The following is a 12,189-nucleotide window of genomic DNA, read 5'->3' on the forward strand; positions in this document are numbered from 1 at the left end:
CTGTCTATCTTAATCACATGAAACATAACATCTCCAGAGCTACAGGACAACTCAGTAAGCATTGATGGGTAGAATAATATATATATTTACATTTTAGTCATTTAGCAGACGCTCTTATCCAGAGCGACTTACAGTTAGTGAGTGCATACATTTTTATTTTTTATACTGGAATCGAACCCACAACCCTGGCGTTGCAAATGCCATGCTCTACCAACTGAGCTACATCCCTGCCGGCCATTCCCTCCCCTACCCTGGGCCAATTGTGCGCCGCCCCATGGGTCTCCCGGTCGCGGCCGGCTACGACAGAGCCTGGATTCTAACCAGGATCTCTAGTGGCACAGCTAGCACTGCGATGCAGTGCCTTGGACCACTGCGCCACTCGGGAGGACTGAACAAAAACGTAAACGCAACAATTTGAACGATTTTACTGAGTTACAGTTCATATAAGGAAATCAGTCAATTGAAATAAATTCATTAGGCCTTAATATATGCATTTCACATGACTGGGCAGGGGCACAGTCATGGGTGGGCCTGGGAGGGCATAGGCCCACCCACTCAGAATACGTTATTTTTTTCCCACAAAAGGGCTTTATTACAGACAGAAATACTCCTCAGTTTCATCAGCTGTCCGGGTGGCTTGTCTCAGACAATTCCGCAGGTGAAGAAGCCAGATGTGGATGTCCTGGGCTGGCGTGGTTACACATGGTCTGCGGTTGAGGTCTGTTCGACATACTGCCAAATTCTCTAAAACGACATTGGAGGTGGCTTATGGTAGAGAAATTAACAAATTCTCTGGCAACCGCTCTGGTGGACATTCCTGCAGTCATCATGCCAATTGCACGCTCCCTCAACTTCAGACATCTGTGGCATTGTGTGTTTAGAGTGGCCTTTTATTTTCCCCAGCACAAGGTGCACCTTTGTAATGATCATGCTGTTTAATCAGCTTCTTGATATGCCACACCTGTCAGGTGGATGGATTATCTTGGCAAAGAAGAAATGCTCACTAGCAGGGATGTAAACACATTTGTGCACAAAATTGGAGAGAAATAAGCTTTTTGTGCGTATGGAAAATTTCTGGGATCTTCTATTTAAGCTCAGAAAAAAAATGGGAACAACACTTTACATGTTGCATTTATATTTTTGTTCAGTATAAATAAGCTAAAACTCAAACAGTCCACATGAAAGGTTATAATTAAAGTAAACCTTTTATTTTTTGTAGGAAACAACAACGGCGACTAAAAATCTGTACATTCTGTATAAAACAAAAACATTTCAAAACAAGTCAAGACATCAAATCAAAATATTGTTCACTGAAGTAGTCCGTGCTGTACAAGTCGACATTCCCTGATAAAAGCTTTGGATTGTCCATCCGGCCGGGCAGACAGTGGCTTGGTCTGTTTCCTGCTTCCTCGGGTCCCATTCCTCAGAATGCCATACTGACTCTTTTCCACTGTAGGACGTTTGAGCTGAAACAGAGGAACACACATTCATTTAATCTACACCATACACATATTGTATATACAAGACTTTGCTCAATGCAGGTAGCCAAAAACATCTACCTTCCATCTCACTTCTTCTTCCCCATAGTCAGGTTCTCACTTTTCTTTTTCTGCACCTAAAGAAGAGAGACATTCACAGTACTGCTCCAGTCACTGCTACACATAACAACATGCCAATGTGTCCTCCTTAAATAAAACAATCAAACGCACGTACACACACACACACAAATATGTCTGACCTCATTCATGGCATCGTCGATCTGCTTGAGCTCCTCGTATCTGTCTCGTGACTCTTTCAGAGGCTGGATCATCACATCCTCAATCTGAGGGAACAGCTGAGGGAGGGAGCCAGTGTTTATCATTATCATCACCACTGTCATTATCATTTTACAGTCCCATCCATCCATTGCTCACCTTCATTACGGTCTCAAACATGGGGATGAGGACGAACTTGATGAAGCCGATCTGGGCGGTGGGTCTGGTGACCTTTTCTCTGTCCATGAAGGGCGCCACAGGCAGACTCTCTGCCTTCTCCCTGTCACTCTAAGGAAAGGACGGAGAAGAGAGAGAAAGTGGTCAGTGCAATCCTTCATTTTTAATACAAACGGCACATACAGTTGGGTCCGGAGTGATTGGATAGCCATGAGCAAAAAATACACAAACAAATATAATAGCTACAGTATATTGCATGCTCCAACAAATGTTACATTTGTATTTTATACAAATACATCTAAAAAAAGATATGGGTCAAAATTATAGTATCCTTTGTTTTCAATACTCCAGAACCCTCCCTTTGCGAGGATAACGGCACTGAGCCTTTTTCTAAAATGATTTATGAGATTGGAGAACACATTGGGAGGGATCTTAGATCATTCCTCCATACAGAATCTTTCCAGATCCTTGATATCCTTCGTCTGCGTTTATGGAATGCCCTCTTCAATTCAAACCACAGGTTTTCAATGGGGTTAAAGTCCAGAGACAGATGGCCATTGCAAACTGTTGATTTTGTGGTCAATTAACAATTTCTTTGTGGATTGTGATGTGTGCTTGGGGTTATTGTCTTTAAAAAATATACACTGCTCAAAAAAATAAAGGGAACACTAAAATAACATCCTAGATCTGAATGAATGAAATAATCTTATTAAATACTTTTTCCTTTACATAGTTGAATGTGCTGACAACAAAATCACACAAAAATTATCAATGGAAATCAAATTTATCAACCCATGGAGGTCTGGATTTGGAGTCACCCTCAAGATTAAAGTGGAAAACCACATTACAGGCTGATCCAACTTTGATGTAATGTCCTTAAAACAAGTCAAAATGAGGCTCAGTAGTGTGTGTGGCCTCCACGTGCCTGTATGACCTCCCTACAACGCCTGGGCATGCTCCTGATGAGGTGGCGGATGGTCTCCTGAGGGATCTCCTCCCAGACCTGGACTAAAGCATCCGCCAACTCCTGGACAGTCTGTGGTGCAACGTGGCGTTGGTGGATGGAGCGAGACATGATGTCCCAGATGTGCTCAATTGGATTCAGGTCTGGGGAACGGGCGGGCCAGTCCATAGCATCAATGCCTTCCTCTTGCAGGAACTGCTGACACACTCCAGCCACGAGGTCTAGCATTGTCTTGCATTAGGAGGAACCCAGGGCCAACCGCACCAGCATATGGTCTCACAAGGGGTCTGAGGATCTCATCTCAGTACCTAATGGCAGTCAGGCTACCTCTGGCGAGCACATGGAGGGCTGTGCGGCCCCCCAAAGAAATGCCACCCCACACCATGACTGACCCACCGCCAAACCGGTCATGCTGGAGGATGTTGTAGGCAGCAGAATGTTCTCCACGGCATCTCCAGACTCTGTCACGTCTGTCACATGTGCTCAGTGTGAACCTGCTTTCATCTGTGAAGAGCACAGGGCGCCAGTGGCGAATTTGCCAATCTTGGTGTTCTCTGGCAAATGCCAAACGTCCTGCACGGTGTTGGGCTGTAAGCACAACCCCCACCTGTGGACGTCGGGCCCTCATACCACCCTCATGGAGTCTGTTTCTGACCGTTTGAGCAGACACATACATATTTGTGGCCTGCTGGAGGTCATTTTGCAGGGCTCTGGCAGTGCTCCTCCTTGCACAAAGGCGGAGGTAGCAGTCCTGCTGCTGGGTTGTTGCCCTCCTACGGCCTCCTCCACGTCTCCTGATGTACTGGCCTGTCTCCTGGTAGCGCCTCCATGCTCTGGACACTACGCTGACAGACACAGCAAACCTTCTTGCCACAGCTCGCATTGATGTGCCATCCTGGATGAGCTGCACTACCTGAGCCACTTGTGTGGGTTGTAGACTCCGTCTCATGCTACCACTAGAGTGAAAGCACCGCCAGCATTCAAAAGTGACCAAAACATCAGCCAGGAAGCATAGGAACTGAGAAGTGGTCTGTGGTCACCACCTGCAAAACCAGTCCTTTATTGGGGGTGTCTTGCTAATTGCCTATAATTTCCACCTGTTGTCTATTCCATTTGCACAACAGCATGTGAAATTTATTGTCAATCAGTGTTGCTTCCTAAGTGGACAGTTTGATTTCACAGAAGTGTGTTTGACTTGGAGTTACATTGTGTTGTTTAAGTGTTCCCTTTATTTTTTTGAGCAGTGTATATATTTAACCTTTATTTAACCAGGCTAGTCAATTAAGAACAAACTTTCAGGAAGCTCCACTTGCGGCCAAGTTTCAGCCTCCTAGCAGCTCAACCAGGTTTTTGGCTAAAATGTCCTGGTACTTGGTAAAGTTCATGATCAATCTCATAAAACATTTTAGAAAAAGGCTCAGTGTCGTTATCCTCACAAGGGGAGGGTTCTGGAGTATTGAAAACAGGGGAGGGTTCTGGAGGAATGAAAACAGGAGGGTTCTGGAGGATTGAAAACTGGGGAAACAATCATTTTGACCTCTATCTTTCTAAGATTTTGTTTTATTAATTGTTAAACAAAATCTCTTTCTCTAAGCAACATGTATAATTTTTCTTTTTTCACACACAATATAGCTCAGTATTTGTATTATTTATTTTATACAGTCTGTTTTGCTCATCTTCATCAAGGGATCCAATCATTTCAGACCCCACTGTATCTCAACCACAACTGAAATACCAATCATTTCAGACCCCACTGTATCTCAACCACAACTGAAATACCAATCATTTCAGACCCCACTGTATCTCAACCACAACTGAAATACCAATCATTTCAGACCCCACTGTATCTCAACCACAACTGAAATACCAATCATTTCAGACCCCACTGTATCTCAACCACAACTGAAATACCAATCATTTCAGACCCCACTGTATCTCAACCACAACTGAAATACCAATCATTTCAGACCCCACTGTATCTCAACCACAACTGAAATACCAATCATTTCAGACCCCACTGTATGTGCAAATGCAATGTTTCATGGACTTTATTGTTCCATTCTCACATATACTGTATATGTGTTTTTATACAGTACATAGCCTACAGTATAAAGCCCCATATATACTGTATGTGTTTTTATACAGTACATAGCCTACAGTATAAAGCCCCATATATACTGTATATGCGTTTTTATACAGTACATGGCCTACAGTATAAAGCCCCATATATACTGTATATGCGTTTTTATACAGTACATGGCCTACAGTATAAAGCCCCATATATACTGTATATGTGTTTTTATACAGTACATAGCCTACAGTATAATTACTGTATAATTCAAGGTATGTCTCATACCTGAGGCAGGTATGAGACATACCTTGAATTATACAGTAATTATACTGTAGGCTATGTACTGTATAAAAACACATATACAGTATATATGGGGCTTTATACTGTAGGCCATGTACTGTATAAAAACGCATATACAGTATATATGGGGCTTTATACTGTAGGCCATGTACTGTATAAAAACGCATATACAGTATATATGGGGCTTTATACTGTAGGCTATGTACTGTATAAAAACACATACAGTATATATGGGGCTTTATACTGTAGGCTATGTACTGTATAAAAACACATATACAGTATATATGGGGCTTTATACTGTAGGCTATGTACTGTATAAAAACACATATACAGTATATATGGGGCTTTACGTACCTGCATGAAGTACTCCTCCAGCAAGCAGTCGACCCAGGGCTCAGCCACCTCCATGGGCCGGACCTCATTAGAGATGTCACAGCATTTAATCAGCACCATCTTCAGCTGGGGGGCGGAACAGAGCAGAGTTTAAATATACTGTAGGGAGGGGGTTCTACCAGACGGCCCACCCATCTTCAGCTGGGGGGCGGAACAGAGCAGAGTTTAATATACTGTAGGGAGGGGGTTCTACCAGACGGCCCACCCATCTTCAGCTGGGGGGCGGAACAGAGCAGAGTTTAATATACTGTAGGGAGGGGGTTCTACCAGACGGCCCACCCATCTTCAGCTGGGGGGCGGAACAGAGCAGAGTTTAATATACTGTAGGGAGGGGGTTCTACCAGACGGCCCACATAAACAGCAGCAGAAATGACGAACAAACATACCTAGGGAAGTTGTAGAGCTAGTATTACTGCATAGGAGGACAAATATACTGACATGCACAAACTGTAGGGTTGTGGAAAATACGTATTCTAGGGTAGAGGGAAATACATAGTTTTTTTTAATTTTTATTTATTTAACCTTTATTTAACCAGGTAAGCCAGTTGAGAACAAGTTCTCATTTACAACTGCGACTTGGCCAAGATAAAGCAAAGCAGTGCGATAAAAACAACAACACAGAGTTACATATGGGGTAAAAAAAAACATAAAGTCAAAAATACAACAGAAAATATATATACAGTGTGTGCAAATGTAGCAAGTTATGGAGGTAAGGCAATAAATAGGCTATAGTGCCAAATAATTACAATAGTATTAACACTGGAATGCTAGATGTGCAAGAGATGATGTGCAAATAGAGATACTGGGGTGGTAACGTGTATACTTACACAGGTGACATGCTCTTCATCAGTGAAGTCAAAGCTGTCCACTTTATGCTTGAAGGAGTCCAGTATCTCGCCATGCCGTGCCATGTCTGTGGCCAGGATCAGTGTGATGATTCCCTAGGAAAGAGAGAGAGATCAGTGTGATGATTCCCTAGGAAAGAGAGAGAGATCAGTGTGATGATTCCCTAGGAAAGAGAGAGAGATCAGTGTGATGATTCCCTAGGAAAGAGAGAGATCAGTGTGATGATTCCCTAGGAAAGAGAGAGAGATCAGTGTGATGATTCCCTAGGAAAGAGAGAGATCAGCGTGATGATTCCCTAGGAAAGAGAGAGATCAGTGTGATGATTCCCTAGGAAAGAGAGAGATCAGTGTGATGATTCCCTAAGAACGAGAGAGATCAGTGTGATGATTCCCTAGGAAAGAGAGAGAGATCGGCGTGATGATTCCCTAGGAAAGAGAGAGATCAGCGTGATGATTCCCTAAGAACGAGAGAGATCAGTGTGATGATTCCCTAAGAATGAGAGAGATCAGTGTGATGATTCTCTAAGACAGAGAGAGATCAGTGTGATGATTCCCTAAGACAGAGATATACAGTGCATTCGAAGTGACTTTTTCCAAATTTTGTTACGCTATAGCCTTATTCTAAAATTGATTAAATCAAATAAATTCCTCATCAATCTACACACAATACCCCATAATGACAAAGCGAAAACAGTTGACATTTTTGCAAATGTATTACAAATAAAAAACGGAAATACCTTATTTACATAAGTATTCAGACCCTTTGCTATGAGACTCAAAATTCAGCTTATATGCATCCAGTTTCCATTTATTATCCTTGAGATGTTTCTACAACTTGATTGGAGTCCACCTGCGGTAAATTCAATTCATTGGACATGATTTGGAAAGGCACACACCTGTCTATATAAGGTCCCTGTCACGTTCGTCTAAGGACGGGTCAGACCAAGGCGCAGCGTGATATACGTACATGTTTATTAAACCAAATAAACACAACGACAAAACAACAAACTAAACGAAACGTGAAGTCCAAGGTAGCTCACACAACATACCTTACACGGAACAAGATCCCACAACCCACTAGTGCCAATAGGCTGCCTAGGTATGATCCCCAATCAGAGACAACGAGCGACAGCTGCCTCTGATTGGGAACCACACCGGCCAACATAGAAATACACATACTAGATAATACAACATAGAACATACACAACAAAGAATATACACACCCTGACTCAACATATAAGAGTCCCCTGAGTCAGGGCGTGACAGTCCCACAGTTGAAAGTGCATGTCAGAGCAAAAACCAAGCCATGAGGTGGAAGGAATTGTCCGTAGAGCTCCGAGACAGGATTGTGTCGAGGCACAGATCTGGGGGAGGACACCAAAAAGATGTCTGCAGCATTGAATGTGACCAATAAAATTTGTTTTGATTTGATTTGATTTGAAGGTCCCCAAAAACACAGTGGCCTCCATCATTCTTACATGGAAGAAGTCTGGAACCACTAACACTCTTCCTAGAGCTGGCCACCCGGCCAAACTGAGCAATCGAGGGAGAAGGGCCTTGGTCAGGGAGGTGACCAAGAACCCAATGGTCACTCTGACAGAGCTCTAGAGTTCCTCTGTGGAGATGGGAGAACCTTCCAGAAGGACAACCATCTCTGCAGCACTCCACCAATCAGGCCTTTATTGTAGATTGGCCGGACGGAAGCCACTCCTCAGTAAAAGGCACATGACAGCCCGCTTGGAGTTTTCCAAAAGGCACCTAAAGACTCTCTGACCATCAGAAACAAGATTCTCTGGTCTGATGAAATCAAGTTTGAACTCTTTGGTCTGAATGCCAAGCGTCACGTCTGGAGGAAACCTGGCACCATCCCTATGGTGAAGCATGGTGGTGTTAGCCTCCTGTTGCTAGGATGTTTTTCCAGCGGAAGGGACTGGGAGACTAGTCAGGATCAAGGGAAAGATGAACAGAGTAAAGTATAGACAGATCCTTGATGAAAACATGCTCCAGAGCACTCAGGACCTCAGACTGGGGCGAAGGTTAATCTTCCAACTGGACCACGACCCTAAGCACATAGCCAAGACAACGCAGGAGTAGCTTCGGGACAAGTCTCTGAATGTCCTTGAGTGGCCCAGCCAGAGCCCGGACTTGAACCCGATCTAACATCTCTGGAGAGACCTGAAAATAGCTGTGCAGCGACGCTCCCCATCCAACCTGACAGAACTTGAGAGGATCTGCAGAGAAGAATGGGAAAAACTCCCCAAATACAGGTGTGCCAAGCTTGTAGTGTCATTCCCAAGAAGACTCGAGGCTGTAATCGCTGCCAAAGGTGCTTCAACAAAGTACTGAGTAAAGGGTCTGAATACTTATATAAATATCATATTTCAGTAAAATTTCTAAAAAACTATTTTTGCTTTGTCATTATGGGGTATTGTGTGTAGATTGATGAGGGGGAAAAAACAACAACAAGTTAATCAATTTTAGAATAAGGCTGTAACGTAACAAAATGTGGAAAAAGTCAAGGGGTCTGAATACTTTCCGAATGCACTGTATGTCAGACTATATAGAACACGTTATATTAGACTACTGGTATAGTAGTATGCACACACACACACACACACACACACACACACACACACACACACACACACACACACACACACACACACACACACTCCTACCCCCTACCTGCCGTATCTGTTTGAAGGCCTCAGCATCGAAGGTGGAGAAGATGTTGCAGTCGGGCTGGGAGAAGATCTGGAAGGCCACGGCACAGTGGTGATTCTCCAGAGGAGAAATGTCATTGTAGCGTACTGCCAGCTCCGTCCGCGCATTTATCTGGTACCTGAGAGACAGACGTGACTATCTCATTTTATCTAAATTATTCTCACAGGGCCATGCTTTCAAATCTCTTCTTGAAACCTGGGTGTCCGAGGCTACATCGAATTGGGATAGACAGACTGTGTCTAGTTTCATTGAATTGGGATAGACAGATGGCAGAGTAAGAGAGAGAGAGAGAGAGAGAGAGAGTAAAAACGCGTCTTACGTGTTGTTGTACCCGGGGTGCTGCAGATCGTGGCACACTGCAGCTGTCATCAGAATCAGAATGTCCACCTGGGTGAATATCTCCTGGGAGACACACGCCACAGACCCATTAACTCAATGAATGGGCCATCTGTGTACTGTGTGCATGTCTGTGTGTAGTGGTGTCTGAGAGAGATCTCATTAGCACGTCATTAACATGGCCGACGCATAATCGGCCATTATAGCCTTTGATGATAAATATAAACCTCTTATGAATGGTTGACCACGACAACAGGGGTTGTTGAGAGGATGCCAGAGGGAGGGTCTCCAAGGGAGTATAATTTCTCTAAGCGTCTCTCTCCCTCCCCCTCATCCCTCCTCTTCAAGAAAAAACTATTCTGCCCTTTTATACAGCTGAGGTATATGGTGTTATTGTGGTATTTTTATAGTATTACTGTAGTATTACTGTGGAATTACCTGTAGTATTACTGTGGGATTACTGTGGGATTACCTGTAGTATTACTGTGGGATTACCTGTAGTATTACTGTAGTATTACTGTGGTATTACCTGCAGTATTACTGTGGTATTACCTGTAGTATTACTGTGGGATTACTGTGGGATTACCTGTAGTATTACTGTGGGATTACTGTGGGATTACCTGTAGTATTACTGTGGGATTACCTGTAGTATTACTGTAGTATTACTGTGGTATTACCTGCAGTATTACTGTGGGATTACTGTGGGATTACCTGTAGTATTACTGTGGTATTACCTGTAGTATTACTGTGGTATTACTGTGGGATTACCTGTAATATTACTGTGGTATTACTGTGGGATTACCTGTAGTATTACTGTGGGAATACCTGTAGTATTACTGTAGTATTACTGTGGTATTACCTGCAGTATTACTGTAGTATTACCTGTAGTATTAATGTGGTATTACTGTGGGATTACCTGTAGTATTATTGTAGTATTACTGTGGTGTTACTGTGGGATTACCTGTAGTACTACTGTGGGATTACTTGTAGTATTACTGTGGGATTACCTGTAGTATTACCTGTAGTATTACATGTAGTATTACTGTAGTATTACTGTAGTATTACTGTGGTATTACCTGTAGTATTACTGTAGTATTACTGCGATATTACCTGTAGTATTACTGTAGTATTACTGTGGGATTACTGTGGGATTACCTGTAGTATTACTGTGGGATCACCTGTAGTATTACTGTGGTATTACCTGCAGTATTACTGTGGTATTACTGTGGGATTACCTGTAGTATTATTGTAGTATTACTGTGGTGTTACTGTGGGATTACCTGTAGTATTACTGTGGGATTACCTGTAGTATTACCTGTAGTATTACTGTAGTATTACTGTAGTATTACTGTGGTATTACCTGTAGTATTACTGTAGTATTACTGTGATATTACCTGTAGTATTACTGTAGTATTACTGTGGGATTACTGTGGGATCACCTGTAGTATTACTGTGGTATTACCTGCAGTATTACTGTGGTATTACCTGTAGTATTACTGTGGTATTACCTGCAGTATTACTGTGGTATTACCTGCAGTATTACTGTGCTATGACTGTGGTATTACCTGTAGTATTATTGTGGTATTACCTATATTATTTATGTAGTATTAGTATAGTATTACTGTAGTATTATTGTAGTATTACCTGTAGTATTACCTGTAGTATTACTGTAGTATTACTGTAATATTACTGTGGTATTACTGTGGTATTACCTGCAGTATTACTGTGGTATTACTGTGATATTACCTGTAGTATTAATGTAGTATTACTGTGGGATTACTGTGGGATTACCTGTAGTATTACTGTGGGATCACCTGTAGTATTACTGTGGTATTACCTGCAGTATTACTGTGGTATTACCTGTAGTATTACTGTGGTATTACCTGCAGTATTACTGTGGTATTACCTGCAGTATTACTGTGGTATTACCTGCAGTATTACTGTGCTATGACTGTGGTATTACCTGTAGTATTATTGTGGTATTACCTATAGTAGTTATGTAGTATTAGTATAGTATTACTGTAGTATTATTGTAGTATTACCTGTAGTATTACCTGTGGTATTACTGTAGTATTACTGTAATATTACTGTGGTATTACTGTGGTATTACCTGCAGTATTACTGTGGTATTACCTGTAGTATTACCTGTAGTATTACCTGTAGTATTACCTGTAGTATTACTGTAATATTACTGTGGTATTACTGTGGTATTACCTGCAGTATTACCTGTAGTATTACCTGTAGTATTACCTGTAGTATTACCTGTAGTATTACTGTGGTATTACTGTGGTATTACCTGTAGTATTACCTGTAGTATTACCTGTAGTATTACCTGTAGTATTACTGTAATATTACTGTGGTATTACTGTGGTATTACCTGTAGCATTATTGTAGTATTATTATAGTCTTACCTGTAGGCTGCAGAGGCAGATCATGCTGTACATCATCTGGGTGACACAAAAACAGTGACGGAAGTTATGGAAGGGATTCACCCTGTAGTTGTCATGGACACAAAGCTGCAGGGAGGTGGGGGGGGGGGGGGGGGGGGGAGAAGAAGTGAGACCATCAGACAGCTACAACAAACCTGACACGAGTAACAAGTGGTGCAGCAGTAGATGAAGAACA

The 12,189-nt window shown here is 42.4% G+C and overlaps 1 protein-coding gene across 7 annotated transcripts in view; it reads right to left on the bottom strand.

Annotated features, from left to right (window-relative positions):
* Window positions 1–1,189: 1,189 nt before the first annotated feature.
* Window positions 1,190–12,189, bottom strand: part of LOC311144125 (high affinity cGMP-specific 3',5'-cyclic phosphodiesterase 9A-like) — a 51,328-nt gene continuing 40,328 nt past the window's right edge. For 4 of the 7 annotated variants that reach the window (XM_084180109.1, XM_084180108.1, XM_084180105.1 and 1 more), the window contains 9 exons: window positions 11,976–12,080; window positions 9,548–9,630; window positions 9,190–9,346; window positions 6,487–6,600; window positions 5,621–5,725; window positions 1,914–2,042; window positions 1,739–1,834; window positions 1,560–1,615; window positions 1,382–1,466 (listed from right to left, as the gene is read on the bottom strand). In XM_084180109.1, coding sequence (XP_084036235.1) covers window positions 1,568–1,615; window positions 1,739–1,834; window positions 1,914–2,042; window positions 5,621–5,725; window positions 6,487–6,600; window positions 9,190–9,346; window positions 9,548–9,630; window positions 11,976–12,080 — 837 coding nt within the window. In that variant the 3' untranslated portion in view covers window positions 1,382–1,466; window positions 1,560–1,567. Of the gene's footprint in view, window positions 1,467–1,559; window positions 1,616–1,738; window positions 1,835–1,913; window positions 2,043–5,620; window positions 5,726–6,486; window positions 6,601–9,189; window positions 9,347–9,547; window positions 9,631–11,975; window positions 12,081–12,189 lie in introns of all 7 variants that reach the window. The other 3 variants (XM_084180104.1, XM_084180106.1, XM_084180107.1) reach the window with 3 other exon arrangements.

Source organism: Coregonus lavaretus, assembly GCF_964263955.1.
Source record: "Coregonus lavaretus genome assembly, chromosome: 16".
Classification (NCBI taxonomy): domain Eukaryota; kingdom Metazoa; phylum Chordata; class Actinopteri; order Salmoniformes; family Salmonidae; genus Coregonus; species Coregonus lavaretus.